We start from the raw sequence: 27,559 nt of genomic DNA, 5'->3' as shown, positions 1-27,559 counted from the left end.
TCTCTCACATAGAGTGGTTCAGCAGAACTTCGTCTTTCTCTTCATTTCCCATTAGGCATATGGTTTTTCTAATGCCCTAAAATATAGTTAAACATTGATTCAGCGCCTGCAAGTTTCATTTTTTTTAAATTTCTCCCCTTTATTAGTTTATCCCTCAGCCTTATTTCTTTTACTTAATATATGGTGTGTGTGTGTGTGTGTGTGCGTGTGCATGTGTGTGTGTGTGTGTGTGTGTGTGTGTGTGTAAAACCTTCCAACTCTCAAGGATTGAGAAGTTGAGTTGAGAGTTTATCTCTACTTCTTTTTAAATTAATTTTTTAGTTAGTATTCAGAATAATAGGACTCATTTGACACTTTCAAATATTTACATATTCACATATATATATAGTCATATACACACATCATTGTACCTTGCTCATGTTTACACACACATTACTCTCTCTATCCCATAAGTTTCATTTTAAAGTGAGTTTCTTGGGACAGGAGTATCAGTTCAGTGCTAAAGTTCTTGCTGCACAAGCATGAGAATCTGAGTTCAGATCCCCAGTACCCACATAAAAAGCCAAACACGGCAGCACACCCCTACACCCACAGCACTAGGAGGTAGAGATAGGCAAATCCTGGGGCTCTATGGCTAATCCAGCTGAAAAGATGAGCTCCGGTTTCAGTGAGAGACCCTGTCTCGAAGAAATAAGATGGAGAGCAGTAAATAGACCTAGAGATGACCTTTGGTCTCTCTGCGTGCACACATAGGCGAGCCCACTCTTACACACACATCCACATATATGTATGTAAAACACACACACACACATGCACACACATGCACACAAAAAAAGAAAAGCCATACTGTGAATTTAGCATGTAACTGGTTTTTGGCTAATGGAGGAGTCCTCCATCCATCACCACCATTGTCCTCTCCCCTAGCCCCCTGTTATCTCAGACTCTGGTTCCCTTCACCAAACATAGGATTTGCTTCCTAAGTCAGATGCTGAGACAGACTCTAAATCATTCCCCAGGCAGTTGGGAGAGTTCCCAAGATACTTGGTACCATTTCACTGTGCTGGATCAGAGAAGGCCCTGGCACCACTCTTCATCTGAAGGTGAATCATGGAGAGATGTAGTGAGAGCAATAGAACTCTAGAATCTTTTTCGCTTTCTTTTGCTTTTCCTTTAGGAGATTAAAATGGTATGTATGAACTAAAGGGAACCACTGTATGTTAGGGTTTTGGTTTGGTTTGGTTTGGTGTTGGTGTTTGTTTTGTTTTGTTTTGTTGAGACAGGATCCTGCTCTATAGCCCAAGCTGGCTTGAAACTCACTATGTAGCCCAGACTAGCCTCAAACTCAGTTGAATGATGGTGTCCTTTGGATGTACAGAAACTTTTTAGTTTTATGTGGTCCCATTTGTCAATTATTGGACCTAATGCTTGCATTATAGATGTCCTGTTCAGAAAGTCCTTTCCTGTGCCTATAAGTTCCAGTGTATTCCCTACTTTCTTCTCTATTAGCCTCAAACTCTGAGCAGTGCTTCTGCCTCAGCCTCCTGAGTGCAAGGATTATACGTGTGCACTACCATACCCAATTTTGCCTCATTCACTTTTAGGTCATTATTTTGTATTCTGATGTGTACCCCTTGTTCCATTAAAATCTATAATTTTGAAAAAAATAATCTCTCAGAACTTTACTTGAAACATTGGCATTTGCTTAAATTTGCAGCTTTAAGAAAATGACAGTTTTATTCAGAACAAGAGTTTTTAAAAGGTGTCGTCATTGTTGTTGTTGTTGTTACTTTTTTAAGACAGACTCTGGCTGTGTGGCCCAGGCTGGCCTCAAACTCAAAATCTTCCTGCCCCAGCCTACTGAGTGCTGGGATTACCACACCTGGCTAGTGATTTTTTTTTTTTTTAGCTCCACTCTTTCACTATGGCTAAAGCAAAACTAGTGTCCAAAACAAAAATTGGCCCATAAAGGAGTTTCTTAACACAGTATTCATCTAAGGTAACATCATATTTTAAGGTATGCTTTCCACTATACATGTTAATTTGCCTTTAAGAAACAGGAAAATTGAATAATTTATTAGATTATCAGCAATAATAGTGTCTTTTATGTGTAAAAACAAAGATTTCTATTTTGGTCTATGTGGATGGAAAAATCCAGCTGATTACCAAGGAGTCTTCCATCTACTCAGGGACCTTGGACATTTTAATAAAGAATGTCTCTCAACAAGGCCATTTAAATCTGGTTAGTTTTTCTCATACAAGGCTTCTTAAACTTTTGGGGGCCTTGAACATCTTTTAAAAATCTTTATAAATACTCTCCCTATAAAAATACACAGAGAATCAAATATACAAAAGCTTTTACCTGTAATTTCAGATTCCTAACTCCATGGAACCTGTCCATAGGTTCCAATACTTGCTGTTGTATTTTACTGCTGTGAAACTTAAAAGTTGCAACCTCTCAGAAGCCACCTGCACCCGTGACAGCTACCTGATCTTTGTGCGTCTTTGACTTTTAGGAAGACTAGGAAAAGAACGCAGTTGACTGTGCGAACCTTTCTCCTCCCTCCTCGCTCTCCTCCCTTCTTGCTCTCCTCCCCTCTCGCTCTCCTTCCTTCTTTAGCTTTAAGTGCCTTTCTCTGTAATCCTCATATTCTTGCATGATTTTGAGACTATGGCTCTCTTGACTGAAATTGTTTAATGTGATATTTTTAGGAAATGTTGGAGGAAGAGCAGTATATGAATTTAAATTTTTGATTTTAAAATGCAAGTTTGTTTATCTGTAGACATCTCCATCTATTGAACAATCATTTATTTATACTTAGAAAATATTTGGGGGGCTAGAGAGATGGCTTAGCAGTTAAGAACACTGGTTGTTCTTGCAGAAGACCCGGGTTCAAACCCCAGCACCCACATGGCAGCTAACAACTGTCTGTAACTCCAGTCCCAGGGGATCCAGCAGCCTCTTCTGTCTTCCGTGGGCATTGCATGACACGGGCGCACTTACGTACATGCAGGCAATATACACATACACATAAAATAAAAAATAAAATATTACTCAATAGACCTTAACGTATAAGACAAAATGCATGAAGTCTCGTGGGGGTTTGGTTAGGAAAAAAAAAAAAAAAAAAAAAAAAAAAAAAAAGAAAATATTTGGGTCCCTGAAGTGGCCTGATTTCCTTGGGTCCAGAACTAAGCTAGTTGGTAAGAGATTGATAAGAAAATTTGGAACTATTGTTTCCAGGCCTAAAGACTGTCACATGGTCTGCCCTACCTGCAGAGGAAGTCATCATGTGTTTATTGAAAGTGGGCTTGCCTGCCAATATCACTATATAGCTTAGTTTCTTGGAGAGTTGGAGAGATGGCTCAGTGGGTAAAGTGCTTGCTGCTCAAGCACCAGGACCTGAGTTCAGATCCCAAGCGCCCACATAAAAAAGCTGGCACAGTGGTGCACATTTGTTTAATATGTTTTATTTATTATTTTTATTTTATGTGTATGCGTGTATTGCCTGCATGTAGGTAAGTGCACCCATGTCATGCAATGCCTGCGGAGGACAGAAGAGGCTGTCAGATCCCCTGGAACTGGAGTTACACAGTTGTTAGCTGCCATGTGGGTACTGGGATTCAAACCTGGGTCTTCTGCAAGAACAACCAGTGTTCTCAACCTCGCTGAGCCATCTCTCCAGCCCTGAGTGGTGCACGTTTGTAAACCCAGTGCTGGGATGGAGTAAGTAGATGTGGAGGGGGGGGGGTCCTCTGGCATCCAAATTAGCTGAAACGGTGAGCTCCAGATTTGGTGAGAGACTCTGTCTCAAAAAATAAGGTGGACATCACAGTTCTCTCCCAGCTCAGGGACCATCACAGAAGAGGGGTAGAATGATTGTAAGAGCCAGAAGTAGTGGATGACTTCACAAAACAGTGTTTTCCAGACACAACAGGGGAGTTGCACACACCACAGTGGTTGTGACAGCATGCACACGACTGCGCAAGCTCAAACCAGACAGAATCTCAGGATGGAGTGGGGAGGTGGCCGTGAGTCCACCCTTGCTGAGGAGCAATTGGCAATTAATAGCTGCGGGGAGAGGGAGAGCAGGTTTTTGAAGGGTGTGGCCCCTGACAGATCACCATGCTTGAATGGATGGCTATACACCCAGTGGGTAGCACAAATTGGACTGGATGGGTTTTTTTTGTTTTTTTTTTTAATGAGGACAGAAAGTTGGGTGGGTAGAGGAAGGGGTGCACCTGGGTGGAGTTGAGGGGTAAGTATGATCAAATACATTGTATGAAATTCTCAAAGAATTAATAAAAGCATTTTTAACTAGAGCGAGTGATAGAGAAACATACTCAGTGTCAACTTCTGGCCTCCACATGACATACACTGACAAGTGACTGTGTGTGCATGCACACACACACACACACACACACACACACACACACACACACGTTTCTTGCTCCATAGTGAACATATGAAGTCAAAGCCACATCCTTTGCATCTCTCACTTTATCCCCTTGCCTTTCCTTCTCTCTCCCACGTGTGTAGCCAAATTAAAGCTGTAATTACAGAGGGCAAGGATGTGACTCACTCCTGTTTTGTTTTTATTCCTGTTTCATGGCTTTATGCAGATGACTTATTAATTGTCGTGACAATGACTCTGGTGTAGAAACCTCTGGCCTTTTAGAATCCCAGCAGTCCCCTCTAAGCTGGTAGGAAGCTGTGATGCAGTTAGGGACAATGAGTAGGCCCCCAAGGCCCAAACAAAGGCAAGGCCCTGAGCTCACTTTATTGAGCTGGGCTTGATTTTCAGCAGCCATGTTCCAGGTTCTTTAGGGATCAAAAACAGGAGAAAGGTTCAGATTCTGAAGCAATGAAGTAGACTCAATGCAGTTTCGAGCAGTCAGTGAATGGCTTCATCTTGCCACTGGACAAGGGAAGTCTAAACGTGTTGGAATCTTTAAGCAAATACCTAAGCTTAAGAATTGAGCCTCTTTGTTTCCCTAGAACCTAACACAGGGCTTCAGAAGCTTGTTGCCTAATAGACCAATACAGAAGAGGTAAAAGCACGTAGGGAAGGAGGTGTGGTTGGGAAGACACCTGTGGCTGGCCCTGGTGGGAGACACTCATAAGAATTTGGAGCAACATAGGAGTATACAACAGATACATTGCCAGGAAACTATCCACAGGGAATAGGTAAGGAGGCATCATGACAAGAGAAAGTGTGTGCAGTTCAAACCTGGACTAAATGCAAAACTGGATCCAGCTCTCACTTAAACTTCCCAACCCTTACTTTCCACACAGATAGTATTTGGATAATAATACTAACTTGTCGGGGAAATTGAAGAAAATCTACACACATAGTTTTGACTCTGCCGCAGATGGGGCATACTGTGCTCACATGTTTCTTTGAAATTTCATTCTGAGGTTTCTTGAGATACTTAGGGCACTTTATTCTCTGGAATTCCACTGAGTGGAGATACAGCCTGCTTAATCCTGGGGGAAGCATCCTTGACTCTAACACTTCCAGGCGACCCTCATTTCATTCCACCTTCTAAATAGATCTACAAGAAAAACACTAAAACATTTTAAGCTCATATTTTCAAACTTGATATTGGAAGTTTGGATCTGGGTAATCACAGCTGCCTCCCCTCTGAGTACTCAGTGATTGAAAGCAGACACAAGGACCCAGGTGAGCATCCTGATTCATCATATGCTTTATTAATGAGCTGAATGATTCCCAGAAACATATCCATAACTAGTTTGGGATACATTAATTAATTACATTTAAAACATCAGAAAAGTTTGTTGTCAAAACATATAAAATGTATAATGCAAACTATCAAGTCTATCTGTTACATTTCTAAGTATAAACCCCTTGAAAGTCTCTTACACATGTAAACTAAAACTCACTACAGTTGTCTGTGTTCAATAGCAAAAAAAAAGTCTGGAAGCAGCTGAACATCCACCAGAGGAGGAACAAACAAAATCCTCCATATTCCTATAGTGCACTATTATGCAATAGTTAAAAGAAATGAACCAGACGTACACATACCCACAGTTACATATTTCAAAGATTATTAAGGAAAAGAGGATTAGGCAAAAACTGCATATTATAAAAGTACCATGATATTTGTAGATTTGTTTGTAGATTTACATTCAACAAACAGATACTGGGTGCCAGTCACCTGTCTGGTATCAACAGGCACACAATATACTCATGCATATACATAAATGCACATTAGTGTGGCCTGTTTCTACATGAAATATTTATAAGTGGCAAGTATTTATATGTTATATATTTAAACATCTATACACATAAAAGGATAGTATAGTTGGTATAGTATATTTGATGTATTATCAATATGATATGAATATTAAAGTCTAAAATAAGCTCATGTTGGGAGTGTAGCTCAGCAGTAGAGCACATACTTAATATGCCTGAGTTTAGTTCCCAGCATAAAAAATAGTAACAATAAAAAAGCTGGAAGGACAAATACCAAACCAATGGCCACTGTAATTTTATTTCTTAGGTAGGAGGGTGAAGACCAGAAGCAGATGTTACAAAATATGACTGGTTCTTATGTCTGAGTGGTAGGTATATAATGTTTGCTCTATCCTTCATAGTATTCTATAACTTTTAAATATCTCAAAGTCAAAAGAAGTCTGTGAAAACAGAAATACATGTATGACAAAATGTCAAGTGGAAAAAAAGCAGATTACACAGTGGTCACTGGCCTTGCTCACATCTTCCACTGTACCTGGTATGTGTAGCTGTCAGGAAGAAAACCTCCAGGAAGCATTAGATGATGGCCAGGGAGCCTTGCTCCAGGTCACCTGCAACACTCCTGCTCTAGATTTCATTAGAAATGGCCCCTCGTGGTTATGGCCACAGATAAAATTGAATTGCCTGGCCTCTATGAATTGCTGTCCTTGTGAACCAGTTAGTCAAATTTGTGACAACTCTTAATTTAATCAGAAGCTCATAACCCATTAGGCTGACCAGTCTCCACAGTCACCACCCAGAGAACTTTGGGGGCTACTGAGAGAAGGGGTGAATGGGACCTTTGAGGAAGTATCTCTAGTCCAACAAGAAAGGTAATCATCACATGATTGCTGTTGGAAAGCAATAGTAAACTACAAAGAAAGGCATGTGATTAGTTTTCCCAAACACTCATGCTTAGTATAAGTTCCAAAGTAAAAGCAGATAGAAGAATTCAAAAAGCACACCTCTGTTGTGATACAAATGAATCAAAATCCAGAATTGCTAAAACCATTTTACAAATGGAAATGAACCCCAGGGGAGACTCACAAAGCCCCCAACTACCAGGTGGGTTATAACAGAGTTCCTGGCTTGGAGGTAAGGGACTAGTAATTTAATCTTAACTCTTATATCTGACAAGACACTAATTAAGACATCTTTTAGAATTAAGTCCATCTAAGTAAAGTGGAAACCTGCAAATTTTATGGACCAGGGCTGGAGAGATGGCTCAGCAGTTAAGAGCACTGGCTGCTCTTGCAGAGGACCCAGCTTTGTTTCCTAGCACCCTGTTTCCTGTAACTCCAGTTTCAGGGGATTGGATGCCCTCTTCTGACCTCCGTGGCATTGCACAACATGGGTGCACTTACATGCAGGCAATACACTCATACACATAATATTAAAAACTAATAAAATACTTTGTAAAAAATTTATGAGCCAGGCATGATGGTGCATACCTTTAATTCCAGCACTCTGGAGGCAGAGGCAGGTGGATCTCTGTGAGATCAAGGCCAGCTTGGTCTACATAGGGAATGCCAGACCAGCTGGAGCTATAAGGAGACCCTGTCTCAAAACAAACAAACAAACCAAAAATGATGGCATATCTATTTATTATTACAAAACAAAGTCACAAGGAAATTTTTAATATAATATCCAGTGGGGGAAAACGGAAATAAAAAATTATGTCTATCACAGGATAGAAACCTTAGAAAATGGCATATATATGGATGGAGAGGCAAATGAATCTTGAAAACTCTGATATAATGTGGAGATGGAATTGCAGATGAATTAAGTTAAATTTTGACCACTACCATTTTCTTCTTTATGAAATATTAACATTTTTTATAAGTTGGCATCTTGAAGAACTCTAGTTTCATCTTAGAAGAAATACCAAAGCTCTCTCGATAGAAATCTGCTCTGCTGTTTGATCCTTGGGGAAAGGGCAAAAGCCCTTGAGCAGTGTTGGCCTCTCAGCACACTAACTGATATCATGCAGATTTCTGGAACAGGAGCAAACAGACTGCAGCCATCAGCTACATCTGGCCCATGGTGGTCTTTTGAAGAGTGGGGTGATGGAGGGACAAAAGAAAAAGATATCAAAGTATTTAACAAATTACATGAAGTTCTATTTTTTTATACCCACAGATAAAATTTGATGGGTTTTGTTGCCGATATTGTTTTGAAACAGTGTCTCATTATGTAGCCTGGGCTAACCTCAAATTCACAATCTTCCTGCCTCTGCCTCCTGAGTACTCCGATAATTGGCACCACCACACCCAGCTTCAGTCTGGGGACTCAGCCATACTCACTTGCTCAGTTTTAGCTGCTAGCTGCTTGCACAAAAAGAGTTGGACTGCAGCAGAGGCCAGATGGAACACAATGCCTAAAATATTTACTAGCCGGCTTTTCCCAGAGGAACTTTGCCAATCTTTGCTCTAGAGCATCAGTTCCCTGTGGCCTGAAGAACACAGACATTTCACATTCTTGATCCATCCTTCTTTCTCGCCAACCCATCACTGACGTGATCTAATGCCAACGTCAGACAAAGCTTGAAAAATATGAGCCTTAAAGCTCCTGAACTACCCTGGATGTTAGCTGTTAGTGGATTAGCGGTGTGGGGATAAACACTTCATGGAGGGCTTAAAGTTGTTTAGTTAATACTTACTCTTTGGAAATGAAATTCCTGATATTCCAAGATGGCCATCACTTATGTTGTCACAGTAATCATTCAGGATATGGTCAAAGAAGCAGTCAAAGGCGGACACGCCCTACTGCTTCTTACCAATCAGATCCTCTTCTAGCTGAAATAATGTTTTAAGTCTAATTAGAATAAAGCTCATTAGAGACAGAGACAGCCATTAATGCCTCCATTGATTTTTCTAATGAAGTAAGCAGCTAATTATTTTTGGTTTTCTTCAGCATTTCTTTGGCAAAACTCTTGTTATAAAGTGTCATTGGACTGTAAACAAAAATGCGACTGAAAAGTGGTGTGTGACTCAAGTGGCTCTGACATTTCCAGCCAGCCCTGGGAAAGGTGGGGAAGGCCTCCTCTTCCAGCTCCATAACCCTGTAGGAGGAACAGTAAGTCACCCCCAGCCCTAGATGGGGAGCAGTAAGACACTCCCAGCCCAGCTGCAGAGGCTGCCCTTCAGGCCACAGCTCCTGCCCCCTGCTCATCCTGTTTCTTCTGGATTCTGGCTAGTGGCTTTCAGATGCTGAAGATGTAGAATGTGGTTGTCCTGTCCCCATGCTCCTGGTTCAAAAATGAATGTCCACATTTCACAAAAACAGATCTGTGATTGCCTAGGGATGGTGACACCAGCTGAGAAAAAAGGTGTTAGCCAGGCAGAGAAGGGAAATTCCCAGTGAATTTATGCACAGAAATTCAGATAGGCCAATCACACTCCATTTATTAAAATGTTCCTTGCTGCTAGAAAGCAGTGAAGTCCCACAGTACTGGATAAAGGTCGTTAAGGAAGAGTAACATTAACTCAGAAACTGGATGAGCAGCTAACAGAGGATGTAGCTCAGAGGCAGAACACTTGCCTGTCATGCATGAAACCTTATAGGTTCAATCCCCAAGACTGAAAAAAACAAAACAAAACAAAACAAAAACCTCCAAAATCCTGGACATGGTCCCATGTATGCTTACTTAGGAATCACTTAAATAAATAAAAATGGCAACTAACAGGCAGTAGTAGGGTGTTGATATCAACTTCCGTTCACCCTCCTTGTGTCTCTGCTGCTGTCTCCTAAGTTCCAGACTGTTCTTACAACAGAAACTGGACCTGACCTCTACTGATACTTTTGCTCCAAATTTATTTTGAGTTAAATTGTTAAAAGGGGGAGGGGCTTCCTCCAGTGGGATCTGAAAAATGTTGACAGCTTCCTTCTCTTATCAAAATGCCAGAACACTTCCTGTCTAATAACACTCATCAGCCTCACTTCGAAGCAGAGTGTTCATAGCTCATGTGCTGAGGGACACACAAGATTCCATCAGGCACTACAGGTCAGAGATGATAAGGAAACACTTCCTGCCCTTTGGTGTAAGGGAAGCAAACGTTTTAGTCCAAATTACTGTGCAACTTGGTGGTGTGATGGGAGGACCACTAAAGGGGGAAGAGACAGATTCTCCTTGGAGCATTTGTGGGGGCGGAGAGTCATAAGCAAACCACATATCAGAACCAGGTCACACAGACTAAAGTAGCCAAGCAGCAAAAGCTGGAGGAGTGAGAGGGAAGGGAGTACTATATGTGAACATATGCCTACTTGGGGCACAGTGGATGCTTGGTCATCCTGGAGGTTTGCTTGTTTGTTTGTTTGTTTGTTTGTTTGTTTGTTTGTTTTAGTGGTAGATGAACATACAGGAACATATAGGTACAGGAACATATCTTAGTACCAATTTTCTCTTCAGATATTTTCTTCCATGCCTAGTAAAACTACGGCAAGATAATACTTGTAAGTGTAAATTTAACAATTTTATCAAGGTATAATTTATATACCTATGACTTACTCCTTTAACATGCCCAAGTCCTTTAACATGCCCAAGTCAATGATTTTTAGTAAGTTGACCCAATTATGCTACTATTGGCACACTCTAGTTTTAAAACATTTCTATGGAAAGCCAGGCATGGTGGCTCATGCCTTTAATCCAAGCCCTCCAGAGGCAGAGGAGGCAGATCTCTGAGACTGAGGCCAGCCTGGTCTACATAGTGAGTTCCAGGAAGACCCTGTCTCAAAAAACAAACTGCTTCTAGCCAGTCCCCGTTCCCACCCTCATGGTGTATCTTCAGTTTTCTGCTTGCTATAATAAAGGATACAAGTCTTTGCATGACCCTTAGCATGTTACTAAGTGACTTTAGAAGCATTGTACATTGTACTGCAGCTGGCCATGCCTGAGAGTTGCATTCCATGTACACTCTCAAGAGCTGGATGCAGGACTTTGTCATTTATAATGGCTTTTATTTGTTTTTTATTACTAAGGCAGATTATTTTTCTGTTTGTGTCCTTCTGCTTATGTTTTGTTAGTGGGTTTTCACTTTATGCATTTTACCTTTCATTGAGATCCCCTTGCTCTTCATTTTGAAAAAAATTTGCATGAGGGGCTGGAGAGATGGCTCAGTGGTTAAGAGAACTGACTGCTCTTGCAGAGGACCTGGGTTTGATTCCTAGCACCCACATGGTGGTTAACAACCATCCGTAACTCCAGTTCCAGGGATCCAACACCCTTTTCTGACCTCCGCAGGCATTGCATGACATGGGTGTACTTGTACACATGTAGGCATAACACTCAAACACATAAAATAAAAAATAATAAAACATTTTAAAATATGTATGAGATTTTCTCCTAGCTTTCATAGTTTGTATATTAAACCCAGTGGATATTTTTCCCAGTGTGAAGTTTATCCTTTTTTGATGTGTGTATGTGTATACATGCATGTGTGAGTGTAGGGTGTACAAAAATGTGCATGTGGAGGCCAGAGGGCAATCTTGGGTATCATCCTCAGGAGTACCATCCACTTCTTTGAGACAGTCTCTCATTGGCATGAAGCTCACTAATTAGGCCAGTCTGGCTGACCAACAAATTCCAGGGATCCTCCTGTCTCCACCTACCAGCACTGGATTATAAGCATACCCAACCACATATGCTCAGCTGGTTAGGGGGGGACACATGTATGTGCATGCATATAGAAGCCTGAAATTGACATCAAATAGCTTCTTCAAACATTTTCCACTTTATTTATTGAGCCAGGATAGCTCTCAGAACCCAGAGCTTACCAATTTGATTAGTCTGGCTAGTCAGCTTGCCTTAGAGATCCCATCTCTACCTCTTGAATGCCAGGATTATAGCTGGTCAACATACTTGTCTAGCTTTTATTTATTTATTTTTATTTTATATATGAGTGTTTTGCCTGCATGTATGTAAGTGTACCACATGCATGCAATGCTCACAGAGGCCAGAAGAGAGTGTTGGATCCCGTATAACTGGAGTTATGGATGGGTTGTTAGCTACCATGTGGATGCTGGAAACTGAAGTCAGATCTTCTGCAAGAGCAGCAAGTGCCTTCAACCACTGAGTCATTTCACCAGCCCCACACATCCAGCTTTTTAAGAATCTAAACTCTGGTCCCAATACTTGTACAGCAAGTGCTTTATCCACTGGGCCATCTCTCCAGCCCCAACACCCATCTTTTTATATGGGCAAATACCTCACAGACTGACATATCTATCTCCCCTGCCTGGTTTGCCTGTATATTTTATTTTGCTTTCTGTTTTAATTATTTTTTACATTTAAAAGTTCATTTTTTATATGTTCCAATGCATCAATGTTTTTGTGACCTTTTCTATTTCTTTGAAGCTTAGTTAACTCCTCCTGAAATTTAACAAAAGTTCAGTGTTGTGCTGTTACACTTTTAAGATTTAGCACATTGATTTTCTTAGAATCTCTGGTGTCTGGTGATCCCATATAGCATAAGCTGTGTTTCTGGGTATTTGCTTACTTAAAGAACAAGGAAAATGGGTGCACAATCAAAGGAAGGAAGAGGAGACAGGAGCAGGCTAGTCTGGGAAATGGAACCAAGGTTGCCATTGGTTTGCACAGACATCCACTGGGTCCAGAGATTAAGAGCATGCCTTCTCTGGGGACTACAGAGGGGCAGAATTTGGCTCCACTGTTCCAATGGTTTCATAAGCTGCTTGGAAAAGTATCCAACATGAACTAACAGAAAAGAAGGCTCTGTGTCTAGAATGTGGTAACTGGAAGTCTCTGCTATGTTGTGGGGGGTCAGATTGGAAAATCTATGGCCCCCTCCCAACTGCAAAATGTCATGACCCTCCAGATCTTTTCCAATGCCCACTTATTAAATAAATACTTACTGCACATGCTGCTTACACTACTCTAGGTCCAGGGATGAGACAGTAAATAATTTTCTGCCCACTCGAACTTTCTATCCAAGGAGACAACAACAAAAGAATTAGTGTGTTGATAGGCCAGGTAGCAATGAGTAGCATAAATCAATGAAGCAGGGTAAAGTATTATTTTAAATAGGGTGTCCGGGAAGACAGTGAGGCAGCATCTGAGAGCAATCTGGAAAATGAAGTAATGGAGTCAGTGTGGGGGATCAAGGGGTACCCACAAGGCAGAACAGGACCAAGGCCCGGTCTGTCTTCTTTCAGAATTTGAATGTAACTACCTGATTCAGACCTGAACCCAGTCTCTCTCTTGCCTGGATAGTTTTATTAACTATGAGGAGGTCTCATTTATCAATATCATCATAAAAGCTGTGATTCATTGAGCTACCAGCCATGTGCCTAGTTTTATTAAGAGAATGCGCTCTTCCCAAAATAGCTCTTCCTATTTTTCACATAGGGAACTTGAAATTCAGAGCTTCCTCTCAGGGACTTTCTAGTCTATTCCAATGAGAAAGCACTTGGTTCACAGCTGATTGTTGATGCTTGAGGCATGTGTGGACTGGGCTTGAATGTATACACATCTACAGAAAGCTACTGAGTATGTCTCTGATGAAGCCACTCCTCCCACTAGCCAATCCTAGACAATATGTCTCTTTTAAACCTTGAATAGAAAAAGTGCTTTGGGCTGACTAGAGATTCCAAGTCTTGAAGTCACTCTCAGCTGGTCCTCTTGAAACTAGGAGAATTTAAACTTAGGATACCGTCCTTTCTATTGCTTCTCCTACATATCTCTGGCTTTTATCTTAGATACTTCAACATGCAAACCAAAAAATCTTTACCTTAGAAGAATCATTCTCTGAGTTGACATAAATTTCATCATGTTTCCAGGAAAATAATAGAAATAACTGAGGAGGAAATTCAGCCCACAGTCAGAGTAGGACATGATCAGAAAATTTCCCTTAGGTGAAGTACTTGTGGTTTGTTTTTTGTGGTGCTGTAGATGGAATCCAGGGTCTGTCTGGCACTTCATCACTAAGCTGTATCTTCACCCCCCATTAAGTTGCCCAGCCAAGCCTTGAACTTGGGATCCTCCAGCCTCAACCTCCCAAGTTGCTAGAATTACAAGCCTGCACCACCAGGTCTAGCTTTCTCTGTAATTTGAGTCTACACAAAAATGCTCCTGTGGTTCTTTCAAACAATCCTCCCTTGTCAGCATCCTTAGGAGTTTCCATTCTCCCAGTGTGCCCAGGCCTCCCCGGGAGCTTTCAGTGTGTCCATTGCACAAGGGTGGACTTGTGACTAACAGTCCCCAATTCCAGTTGCATAAAGGGTCTTTACAGAGGCTTTTGTTTTAGGTCCCTTTATAGGGGAAGGGCATCCTTCAACTAAGAGACTTACTGTGTATCTCCCAGGCCTGCTCACTCCTACTTCCTGCCTTCTGACAGCTGAGAGTGTCAAGGTTCTGTTTTTAGCAGTTCTTTAACTATCTAAATGAGACGTGAAGTCTTATTAGCAGAAGCAAGTTCCCTGCCCAATAGGACCGGTGTGCAAATGGGACCCCTGTGGGATATTGAGATCTGGGTCCACCCAGCAGTCCTCTGGGTCATTAGAACTGCACTGGATGCCATGTAGAACCCCCTAGATTCTGTGTGTTTTGGATTTCAGAGGTCTTTGTTATCAAAATATTTGGTTCTCTGAGCTGCTGACAGGTGATAAGAAAAATGAAACTGACCTGAATTTGAATTTTCTTATCAAGTCACTACAGTCTAACAAAAAAGACAAGGATTAGCTCTGTGGTCCTGGGCTTCTCTGAGATTTGCTCACAAGTAGCAGGGCTCCACTCCTACCCTGCAGGGTTGATATGAATAATAAATGAAATGATGTCTGCAAAGCAGCTCATGTGGTTTTTTATCCTCCTTCTCATAGTTATTATAATAATTTGGAAGAACAAATGCTCAGGAAATGAAAGTCACAGACTCCTGTGTTTATTTAGAGGGTTTGTTTAGCTTTGTCCCTCAAAGGGTGGGGTAGAGGGTCCCTTCTTGTGCTAAGCAGTAAACTTGAGGGGGTGAAATGGCCCTTTAGCTTTAGGATCTTGTAGCCCTTTTGTAGGGTTGTAAACACTGTGTTACCAATGAGTACAGTGGTTTTCATATACAGATCTGTCTGATTGTCATCAATGCCAAGTTCTCTCTCATGATAGAGGTACCTTCTTAACTCTGCATGGGCTGCCTGAGCCTTTGCTTAGATTTGAGGCCTTGTTTTGATATAAGGTGGGAAGAGACTTCAGTTTTTGCCCTAGAGGTTTTACTTATCTATATGGATTGGGATTCTGGCCTGCCTAGGACATACTGTTGAGTGTACTGAACCTGATAGGAGAGAGGTTTCCTGGCCCTATCAGATCACAGCTTATGATCACAACCCTTACTCACCTGATAGCCACAAGAAAGAAGGTCCCTATTCCCCTACCAGAAGCCTCAACAAACCCAGCATTTATAACAGTTACAATAGAGGAAGCAAGAACTAACATTCATTGATCACTTGACAGAACACTGCATTTTCCCCCACTTAACCCTGATCACAGCCCAATGGGACAGAGATCATGGTTGTGCCCAGAAAACCATGTCCCATACTCTTCCTAGGTGCATTGGTCATTAATTTTCTCTGTCCACAAGAGGTTTTTATGCAGCGGTAAATAAAGCTTGGGAGTTGACACTGGATTTTGACATTCTGCAAGGTGCTGTGGGCTGCAATTGCATGGTGGAGAAAACCAAGTCATTGGTTAATTCCAACAGAGCAAGCAGTCTGGGGCTGTTTGGCAAGGAATAGGTGACCACTCATGCTTTTGTGGATTCCAAGACTTCATTGTATGGTAGCACTTTTTTAGGTTATAACATGTACCTGTTTGCATGTACATACATACCATGTACAAAACTATGTACCAGGCAGCATTTAGAGACGATTACTATTAACTTTCAACAACTCTGCAAGGGAACTACCATTGTTTTTATTTTTATCAACCATGAAACTGGGACTCAGGTAACTCAACCTAGGCAATAAAAATAGTAGAAACAGAGCCAGGATTAGTATCCAGACATATGATATAGAATAATTCATTATAATGATACTTAAACTTTAAAGAAGTGTATGAAATGGTCCCAATGTACAGATATGTAACAAAGAAATAAGTAAATACATTATATATTTGAGAAATAGTTACATGAAAAATTATTTTTAAACATTGGCACTTATAAGAATACATTGCAATTATTTTTTAAAATCTGAGTTTGTTTGTTTGAAAGAAAACAGATCTACTGAATATAGTAGAAAGGGGCCATGGGCTGGAAAGCTACAAAAGGTACCTCTCTGTGGAAAATTCTCTTGTTTTAATATGATAAAATATGAATTATTACAAATTCAGTTTAAAATCAAAGGTCTGAGTTCCTATACAGTAAAGAAAGACTTGTTCACTATCCAGCCCTTCATGCATATCAAGGGTACAATAGTGAAACAGAGGAAAGGAAAACAAACAACATCAAAGTATGCATTTTATATTGGAACTTGTTGTGTCCCCAGTATATGCCTGAAGCAACTGTACTATAAAATAATGAACAGGAAAATATCTTGGGATGGAGGCTTCCTTATCTAAGTAAGGCAAACTACTGAAACCTCCATTACCATACACAAATTTTAGTTGTATTGTTTGGGCTTCTTATTTTTATTATAGAGCCAAAAATTCTGGATTTTTTTGTTGTTTTGGTTTGGGTTTTTTTTTGTTTGGTTGGTTTTTGTTTTGTTTTTTTTTTGTTTTTTGTTTTTTGGGTTTTTTTTTTTCGGTCTTTTTGAGGCAGGGTCTCCCTGTAACCCCAGCTGGCCTGGAACTCACTGTGTAGATCAGGCTGGCCTGGAACTCACAGAGATCCCCAGCCTCTGCCTCCCAAGTGCTGGGATTAAAGGCAAGTGCCACCATGCCTGGCCAAAAATTCCATTTTTAAAGGAGTATTTCTCCACAAATTAGAAGTAACTGGTTTGTATCTGAAAAGAAAAACCATTGAGGGATGCAGATAAAATAATCTAACTGGACCTTTTACAAAGCTGTGGTCTGTGGCGCTGTGAAGAAGCAGGGTGGAGACTTTTGTCTTCTGCTCTCCGTGATGACTTGCTCCCAGAAAGACAAGTGCTTTGCCCAAGAGAACTCAGGAAGGTCAGATGTGGAGTCTCAAGCCTGGTCCCAACTGCATCTTCCTAGTGTCTAACCTAGTGGAGAGGGAATAAAGGATGCTCGAAAGAAGCTATTCCTTACTTAAGCCTATCGATAACCTGCTTTGCTAGCAGACACATCAAAGCCTCTGTAGCCATCCACAAGGACCAGATATCCCCAGATCTGTCACACATATTCATCAAATCCTTGTTCACTGTTCCTTTAAATCACTTTAGAATGAATTAAAACCAAGGCATCCTGAGATAACATATCCTGCCTCTGTGAAATGTGAAGTTCCAAGCACGGGGATAAAGCTATAGAGTGTGAGCCATAGAGAGTGCCCTGTCCATCTTCCTGGTGAGAGATCAGGCTCCTGACTGGATCACCCCTTAGTGATTTCTTGATGCAAGCTGTATCTCATGTACACCTGTTAGAGAAGTTGACACAGATTCTTACCAGCAAGTAAAATGAGCTTATTAGGGGCTTGGCAAACCTTTCATGCCTTGAAATAAGAGCTTAAAATTATATATATTTATGATACTTCAACTTTGTACCCAGTAGTCACTGATGAAGATTGGACTCTGTCACAAAACAGACTTAGGCTGAGAGAAAATTAATCACCAATAGCTGTTTCAGGCTCTGGGTTGGATTTTTCATTCACATGTTCTTTTCCTTTTTCCTCCTAGGGTCGGGATTACTGTTCGGAAGAAGAAGATATCACATAGCACCAATTCTCCTACTCAGAACAGGAGCTACTACTGTGTATATAGGTTACACCCCAGTCGAAATCTTTGCAAAGGTCGGTTCTCTTCACTGAACAGCACTGTAGCAAAAGAAGACCAGTCCATATCGTATGCCCCATTAAATTACAGTGTTTCCTAATGAACTTGCAAAGGAGTATTGCTAAAAACAAACAAAAACAAACAAAAAACTGTTCTTGAACTTTCTTTGTTGCTGCTAGTTAAAACTTGTTGCAACTTTTCACTTCTCTTGTGTCCAAGTTTGGAGCAAAATTCTGCAGTTTCACCTTAAAGATACTATTGGTTTTACAGATACTGTCCAACCTATTTTCTATAAGATGAGGTAGTGATGAACTCTGATATCAACCTTCTATTCTAGACCCATTCTGCTTTTAAGTCAAGCATCTCCTCCCCTCTTTCCTCCTTATCCATCTCTTCCAAGCAATCCAGAGATGGCCTGAGCCTTGCTTCTCACTGGCAAAGTGGAGCTTTGGATGGTCGCTAGGGCAAGCGTTGTTTCTCTGCTCAAAAGAAGTAGAGGAGCTATAATCAACTTAAAAGCATGTTGTGACCTAACTCCTGGAAGTGACCAAGGAGCATGCTGCAGATTGTCCCACTTACTGGGGCTCTCGTTGAGGATTAAGCTTGTAGCATTGGCTTTGCTCAGATGCAGACGAAAGTGTGACCGCAATCATTTTGAATCCCTCTTCCTCACTTTTTTTTTCTAAGAAATAAACATTTTCCTGTTTTTATGTATCCTTGTCTTTTCCCATTCATCCAGTTCAGTATTTTCAGATGATCCTAAGTGTGGAAGTTCAGTCCTCCTTCACAGTGATACTGAGAATTGACCTAAATGGCTCCCTACCTTCTGTTGATAGCTACCATGGTGTGGAAGAGCTGTGAGTGACCAGAAGCGATAAGGAGACACTCCCATGACTTCTTAGGAGGGCTGGAAGCCACCATTACCTTTCATTTAGTTAGCAAATAAAACACTCTGTTTTGTAATTCTCCCCTTCAAAATGCTACATGAGCCTCGCCACTTCCTTCCCTTCTCCTTCCCACACTGGTAGTTTGGTGAAAACTGTTTGCCTACTCGAAAACAGGACAGTCACACTGGTGGTGTTATTTGGAGATGCAGAAGCCAAAAGCCCCTGGTGGTGGTCGGGGGGGGCAGAGGGAGGAGTTGTTGACTGTGTGTTCAGTAGAGTTTATTTTTCCATACTATATGAAGAGAAAGATCTCTTCTCAAAGACAGAAGTAATATTTTTAACAAATATTGTCACAAGTAAATAGCAATCAAAAGGAGAAAATAACTTTTGTATTTTTTTATCGTGTTTGATAGCTTTGACGAGGGTTCTCTTTGTTACTTTCAGGGGAGAGCACCCTATTAAATGCTACGCCAGCAGTCCATGGTTGGGTTTGTCCTTAAAAAAAAAAAATGCAGAAAGAATACTGTGTGTTTCTCTCTTTGGGGGTTGTGAATTTCAAGGGCCTCGATATCAGCCACCCTTAAAGGTGGATAGTTATGAAGAGGGCTACTTAAGATGTTCCAGATTATCAGAAGATTGCCTGCCACAAAGTAGAATGTGGAGCTAAATTCGTTCTTGTGAAATGAGCCTTGACTTACAAATCTGTCCACAAAATAGATGTCACCACTGATGTGCTAATGGCAAGATCCCTTATCTCCTTTCAGAGCTGGGACAGTAGAAGTGAGGGGAAGGAAACACAGTCAAATGCTATAGAAGACCGGCTCAAATGTTAGCAACAAAATCCCATAATTCTTGCAGCCAGCAGCAGCTATTTTGGGGAGCAGCTGTGGTTGTTACATAAATAGAGATGCAGCCAAAATCTAAGACTTTTTATCCAGCTTCAAGCAGAAAAATGCAGGGAGAGTCAAGTAGTCTAGGGTTTTAAGTTCCCTCCCCTTGTATGTTTTTTGGCCAAGTGATGAAAATAGTTTTCCTTAACTGTAAACGAATTGCTAAACCCCACCTCAAACTTGTTCACTGGGGACTTTGTTCAATGTTCTGTGGATGGCTTTTCCCGGATCTCATGTTCCTATCAAGCAAGAAGGAAGAGAATGTGAATGTCTTCTGTTTGACTCCTCTACTTGATATCTATGACAGTATCTTCCCAGAAAATCACCACCCTTCTCCCTGAAGATGAAACACACTCGTGTTGTTTTTTCCTCATGGTCACATTTAGCATCTTGGATGTTACACGTTTCTTGGGAACCTGACTTTTGAGTGTTAATAAAACCCTACGTGTTGTTCTCCTGAACCAACGGCTTTTCACCTGGAGTTCTGTCTCCTGTGTTTTACACTGGATACATCTTCGCTGTACAGAAGTGAGTTCATCTTCAGACACATTTGGTACCTCTAGAAATAGGTCCAAAAAAATGGGATGGTTGAGTGGGTTGGCATGAAATGCTTGACTCTGTTAGCAACACTCAAAACTGTTTTCCATTTGTTGGTTTGAATCATAAAATTGTCAAGTAATTTGTGTTTGTACTTCATTTTTCTATACCTTTTGGAAGAATCTAAATTTAAAATATCCTGCCCTCCCCACCCCATGTATGGGAACATTAAGCAAATTTTCTCAGGTACAGTAAAAAGAATGCTCCAGTATACACACTGGTACATCCTGATAGGTGTGGTGTTTGTAGGACTTGGGGAGTTTGAAGGAGGGAGGGAGGGAGGGAAGTGCTCTGGTGGATAAAGGAAGGAAAATGATGAGAGATGAACTGACAACGCTTCACAGACAGCTGCTGGAGTGGACATGTGCTAGGGAAGTTGGCCTAGTGGCTGGTGGGTAGAGCGGGACTGCCAGTAAGATTCACAGCTGGTTACACATGCCTTGTGTCCGTCAAGTTGTAGAGTTGTAAAAGTTCAAGGAGTATGTATGTGCACAGCTTTCTTATACTTGGCAGGATTCAGGATCACAGAGTACTGCTTTCATAATTGAATACGTGTTTGTTACTGGCAGACAAATTTAAAAGAGGCTTTTACCTCTGTGAGGCCTCCTAGCCTCAGGCTTAAGCAGGAATATAGAGAAGCATTATGATCTATTTAGGGACAAAAAAGGTGCAAAGACCGGAGATGAGAAAACTAGGTCAGCCCCCAGAAACGGCCATACAGAGGCAGGTCTCTCTCCCCATCTGCAAGTCTCTCCCCATCTGCAGTCCTTAGAATCTGAGGCTGCACTTCGATGACTCAAGGAAGAAATACATGCCCCAGAAATAACCTTGGTTCTTAGCCCTTGGCGCCTGCCTGCTCCTTCACCCTGTGTCATGGGTGCACCGAGGCATCAAGGTAACCATGCCAGTGAGCTGACAGCCTAGGAATGAAGCCCACTTCTTGGTCCAAGGTGATGTCATCTAACACTGAGCTCTAACTTTGTCCCCCTTCAATCTCATCACCAACTTTTTTTTTCTATTATGATAGGACGCCCATAAGCCTGCTAGAAACAGATTATACCTCTTCTGAATTTTACCTCAGTAGCTTACAATGCAGATTGGCATATTAATGAGAAGTCTTGCTTAGACACTAGGTAAGAATTTAAAAGAGTTCAATTTCTAGTGATCCTGAGAAAGGAAACTTCATTAAACATGTTGGTTTTCTATAAAGAAAAATTATCATCTTCCTAATGTAGGAAAATATCAAGAATCTTAGACTCCAGAACCCAGATATTAACTTTATAAAAGGTAAAACAATGGTATATAAATTCTGTCCAGTTTTTCTCAAAAAACAGTATCACATTCTACTCTATAATTTTACATAAAATTTTCCCTCCATGCTTTTCCCACTGGAAGGCCATCTCAGTGTTATTCCTTTGTACCTCTTTTGAAATTGATCCTTTTGTTAGGATGCTTAAAACTCCAGAGGAAAATTAAGGCAATATTTGGGGCATAGTGACTATGTATTTAAAAGACATAATGAAAAGGTGGCCAGAAGCAGGGATTTAGGCTTTAAGATGTCACAAGTAGATTGCTAGACTCTGGCATGCATCTTCAAAGCTGGGTGAGGCCACAACTTTCACACAGCAGATGCCTTGGAATAAACCTTTTGGAATTCCATGAATGAAGTCCGTGAATTGCTTTTTGCCAATGAATGGACACATTTTCCAACAGGGAAAACACGCCCTTGATTTCCGGAGTCACCTTTTTCTTAATGTCTTTGGGGAAAAGGTCACAAAGCTATGGCTAAAAAATGAGACTTGTGAGAGGATATATATCTGTTTGTGACAAACCTTTTGACCCATTAATAGTGCCATGGTTTTCAAGAGATTCTCTATCATATTTGGGGTCTAATCTCATGCTGAGGGGGAAGAGGAAAAAGGAACTAATAAACATTCACTCACTATGTGCCAGATACTATACATTTTATATTTATCTCATGTATTCTTCACAATAGTCCTGTTACCCTAGGTTCTAAGTAGTGTAGTATACATGTTGACTGCATCTATCTAAGGAAAATGATGTTGAAAAAAGGAAAGGTGCCGTTCAAGTACTTTCCACCTTATGATTATTATTATTACTGTGCCACCCTGCAACACTGTGAAAACAACCTTTGGGAGCATCCACCCTCCAGATTTTCTCTTTGACTCCTTACTAGCTTGGTTTCCTCTTGGGGAGTCTTGCCTGGCCTTCCCACATCTCACAAGCTGCACATAAACCACTGGTGACAAAAGTACCATGGGGCTCAGAGGTAAAAGGTTTGGGGAATTTGGCACATCCTTTCAGCATCTGGGAAAAGAGCCTTGCCCTTCTGCAGTTAGATACCAGATGCAACCTGCACAGCCTTTTGAGTGCTGTGGTTTCTCCCCTGGGTCCTCAAGGCTTGTTTCATTAGAGGCTGTACGTTTTTAAGATTAAAAGCCTCACCATTGCACAGTGATTTGAGAGACCCTGACCTCTAGCACTGAAGGAAAGATGATGTCTAGACCACTGACCTGTGTAGAAGTCCTTTCTGGTGGGCTACAGGTTGGATATTTCTTCTTTTGATGCTAGAGTAGGAATCTCTATTTCCAGCTAATTTGAGCACCTAACCTACACCTAATTCTTAAGAATCTCAAGATCTTAAATATTTTCAGATAGTCATGTGATGACCTAGAGAGTCACCTTGGCCCAAGGTCAAAAGGACCCAGGAACTCCACAGAGCAAAAAAATGACTCATCTCTATAGCTACTGGCAAAGGTGCTGCCTGGCTGGGACTCACACCCAACCTCTTTTACTCAACTTGAAAAACTCAAGAGAATTTCCTTAAGCGAAGGGAATGCCTTGTCCAATTTTCTTGTGAGAAATGCCCTCAGGATCCCGATTGCTTCTAACCTAGCAGCTGCCAAATTCCTTCAAGATGATGTGGAAATAGTTCTTATCTCTTGAAAACCAAAGAAATTCCTTAAATTCAGGAAGCCTCCTGTTACTGTCTTCTGCCCTGAATTCACTCTCCTTCCCTTCCCAAGGATTATTTTTAGACCAGGGTTTTGAATTTAACTGAGTAAGACTTGGAGTAAAAAGAGCACTACAAACTCAGCCAGACTATCTTAGGTTCTCTAGGGCTGAAAATAACCTTAGACCTCAGGGGCTACTTGGCCCAGACCCAGAAATAAAAGAATAGCCCCTGGCTTGGTTGTCAGTCCAGACCACCAAAGATTCTTCTCTATTGACAGGCAAATGAGCAAAGGAAGTTTTGCAAAAGATTTCAAACCAGATTTTTCAAAGAAAAGATTATTCAAAGAAAGATGTAAATTCATTAGAAAAACTACTAATGGGGTTGGTGATTTAGCTCAGTGGTAGAGTGCTTGTCTAGGAAGCTCAAGGCCCTGGGTTCTGTCCTCAGCTCTGGAAAAGAAAAAAAAAGAAAAACTACTATTTTCCTGGAGCAGAACCAGGCAACTGCCTTATTAGGACTTTAAATTTGAATCCGTTCTTTTAACACATACATAAAGATACATGATAAAGAAAATATAAAGACTTAATCATAGACAGACTGGGGAAAGCTGTGTTTTAGCTTCCTGTAATCACTAACATAATGTCTAGAAGAATATTTGTGTAGTTTATGATATCCAAACAGGAAAAAATAGTGATGGCTCTTGCATAAGTTTGAGTTAAAATCCAATTGGAGCATCAAGGTTGAGTGGTCTTTTTGCTTTGTGCTCCTCTGTGCCAGATGTCTGTATGTATTTGACTCCTCTGGGCCTCTTGCTGGATATTTTGACTCATCTCCTATCCCAGCCCACAGTGGGTAAAGGATATATCCATGAGACACATGCCAGGTCCAGCCATAGCATGGTCACACTCCCACTCATCCATGTGGCCTTGGCTGTGACATTTCAGCAGCTCCACTGGAATGCTCTGATACCGTGTAGAGATGGAGGCCCTTCATCCAAGTTGTCTCAGGTGTGCCATTTTGAGCATTGTCCTTCCTTCCCAATCCTGAGGACATATTCATTGACCTCATAGATTCCAGGCCCTGAACCAACTGTCAGCAATTCATAGTCCTACTCTCAAGGAGTCTCACTTAGGGGAGACAGTCTGGAAGGGCCACCACAGAGAGAGCAGAGGATGCAATGGGAGCATCTTCCAGTGGCAGCTAGCCAGCTTCAGACATGGAAACTTCCAGAAAACAGTGACAGCAAAATCTGTACTTGTCTGGGCACTGAAGGAGAGTATTAGAAAGAATCATCTGTGTTGAGAGGACAGCAGAGACTTAGCATGGGGGAAGAGGGCCATCTGCGGCTTCCATGCAGTAAAGGGGCAGGAGCTCAGAGTGGAAGAGAGAAGAAAAAGGGGCAAAGGGTAAGAATAGGGTGACAATCCAGGCTCCGGGACTGAAGATTCGTGGAGAATCAGGAACGTTTTAAGCACTTCTCCTGTGCTCTCCCCTCAGTCTGTCTCCCTGAGAGCTAGATTTGGTCATTCTTGGGTGGAGATTCCCATCCTCTGTGGAAAACACAGCTGCCTTCTGAGAAGACACGGGTTCTCACTCATCCTCTGTCCCTGCCCCACCTTCTCTTCCTGTCTCCAAAAGCTGTTTGAGTTCAAGGGCTTTAGCCTGAGCTGGATCTGGTTTGGAGATTCATGGGAGACAGGGCTGATGGGTCATCCTGACCTATCTTTAGAAAAATGATGGTTAAAAATACCTCTTGAGACCAGGTTGGCCTAGACCCAGAGATGAGAGTGTACCCTAAAATAAATATACAGGAATCAGCAAGGGCTTCCCTATTTAGTGTGTGGTTTTAACCAAAGGCAACTGCCCTTGGTAGCCCTCCCCTGGGTTAGGTTGCATGCACTGACTCAGTGGCCAAGCCTCTGCTGGGTCACAAGTGCACACCCAAATCCTGCCAAAGAAAGATGAGTTTTTTAAAAAATCATAAAGCACAGATGAATTGTGTGCAAATGTAAAATATCCACATGCCTAGACAGTTGTGGCTGAAGACCTTGTGGGGACTGGGAGCTGGGCGCTCTGCCTGAGCGAAAGAGGGAAGGCTCAGAGACAAACAGAATCTGTCTGTGAAAACAATTTGCAGTGCCTTTTAGGTTTTCCAAAGAACTCATTCAGAATTCACAGCATTGGATTTTTTTTTCTTTCTCATTTCTTTTTTCTTCTTTCTTTCTAGAAAGTATTGGGCAGAAGATCCTAGCAATAAATCAGCATGGTTTCCAGAAAACCAAGAAAAGACTCAAACAGGGGAAAGTTCCCCTGAGAAGCTGGAGGCTTTGGGGTTGAGGGCAGCTTCTTTAGCCATGTGGCATTGGTCCTCAGCCTGGGCATCGTAGGCAGCTCTCCCTTGTTGTTCCCTGGCTGGCAGCTACAAGCTGCCTGCACCTGCTCTCCTGGGTGTAGCCAGACACTCAACAGCTACACCCGCCTTCCCCTAGGGAAGAATTTTGCTGGATCGCCCACTCTTTTCCCAGCTAGTCCCCTAGTTCCTCACCCGAGGATCTCTAGTTCAGTGTCTTGGGGTTCTTCTGGAGTATCCCACTTGCCTAGGTGTAAGCTGTCATTAGACTCTGGCTTGTGGCAATGCTGTGCTCAAAGCCACAGAACCTGTGGCCACACACTCATCCACTTTAAAATTAGGGCACCTTCTCCTCATTTTCTGTCCTGGCCAATTCCCTGTTACCCCCTGCACATTGCCAGGACTCAGTGGAACTGCCTCCATGCCAGTTGCCAGTGGCTCTTCCCACTAGTATTTATGTTTTATTTAGAAGCATGGCCTTGAGTCAAGGGAAAGCCAGTAGTGAGGCATTCCATTTCAGTCAGGTCTTACTCTTCTCAGCACCTGCGAAGGCAACCTATGGTGGGCCTGGGAGTCCAGAAGGGAGCCTCTGGCCATGCTGTCTCCACATGGATCCTGTGAAGCAGTGCAGCCCTGCTTGCATCTCACATGGCTACCATGAAATCTTCATGAGGTGTACCCTCCTCCTGTACATTAATCTGCTAAAGCATATAACCATTTACTGTTATAGTAATACACACACTGGAAAATACAGAGCAAGCAAAAAGGAAAGGAAGGACAAAGTGTAGGAATTTTAAGAGATAATATACAAAACATTACAAAGGTTCTACTATTTTCTCTCTGAGCTCCTAAGTGTGACTGTGGGTATCCCCTGAAATGTTGGATACCCACCTCAACACCACTGCTCTGGTGCAAATCAGTATATCTTGATGGCATCCCAAACTACTATGTGGCACTTGGCCTGTAGAAGAAAGTCATAAGGCAAAATCCCCAGAAGCTTCGAATCTGGGAAATGAAGCAAGGACACTCACATACAACATAAATTTAAATACTTCAGAACCCTAACAAGAGAGCTGTCACTAGGCAGTAGTGGCTACAGGTGCTAAGAACAGGTCAGGTACATCGTACAGAGCCAGGCATTGCTCACCTTCCCTCCAGAAAAGGACATTGGCAATACCCCAGCTCTCTCCTGAGCAGAATTCTTTGAATCCTCAAAGTGCTTCAGCTGTAACCCCAGGCACCAGTGGACTGTGGCTTGAATATTATTTTTGATTTGACTACCAAGATGTTATGATAATTCTGTTCCGTTTTGAAAGGGGTCTGAGAAAGTATACAAGTCTAATTATATATACATATTTATACATGTGTATTTTTGTTTATTGTTACATTTTGACATTGGACTTTCTATTAAATAATTTTTAACAGTTGCCCTTGCTTTGTTCTTTCTTACACCTTTCTTTCTGCCTGGGTCTGGACTGGAGAAATGCCTGTGAAAGACTCTGCTGGTGCCCTTGTCCTTCCTCTCTTCTTCGCTCTGTGTGTGTGAGGGCGTCTCCTTCCTTGTGTTCTCTTCTGGTTTTGCAGGGATACGGACTCCATCAGGCATCCAGTTGGAGTTCTCCACCTTGCTGTCATCTCCACTCTTTTCCATCCACTTCAATAAATTCATAAATCCACAGACCTGTTGTTACAGTACGTGGCGAATGATACCAAAT

General features: G+C 41.7%; 1 protein-coding gene across 1 annotated transcript in view; it reads left to right on the top strand.

Moving 5' to 3' along the window:
- The window catches only part of CUNH1orf21 (chromosome unknown C1orf21 homolog), a 248,807-nt gene extending 228,208 nt beyond the window's left edge, over positions 1-20,599 (top strand). The window contains exon 6 of the mRNA XM_008824284.3: positions 18,048-20,599. Within this exon, the coding sequence (XP_008822506.1) occupies positions 18,048-18,086 (39 nt within the window). The 3' untranslated portion in view covers positions 18,087-20,599. The remainder of the gene's footprint in view (positions 1-18,047) is intronic.
- Positions 20,600-27,559: the final 6,960 nt, after the last annotated feature.

This window comes from Nannospalax galili, unplaced genomic scaffold, assembly GCF_000622305.1.
Source record: "Nannospalax galili isolate Female #2095 unplaced genomic scaffold, S.galili_v1.0 scaffold227, whole genome shotgun sequence".
In the NCBI taxonomy this organism is placed as follows: domain Eukaryota; kingdom Metazoa; phylum Chordata; class Mammalia; order Rodentia; family Spalacidae; genus Nannospalax; species Nannospalax galili.
The sequence above is the reverse complement of the archived record's forward strand: the minus strand, read 5'-3'. Positions and strand labels throughout refer to the sequence as shown.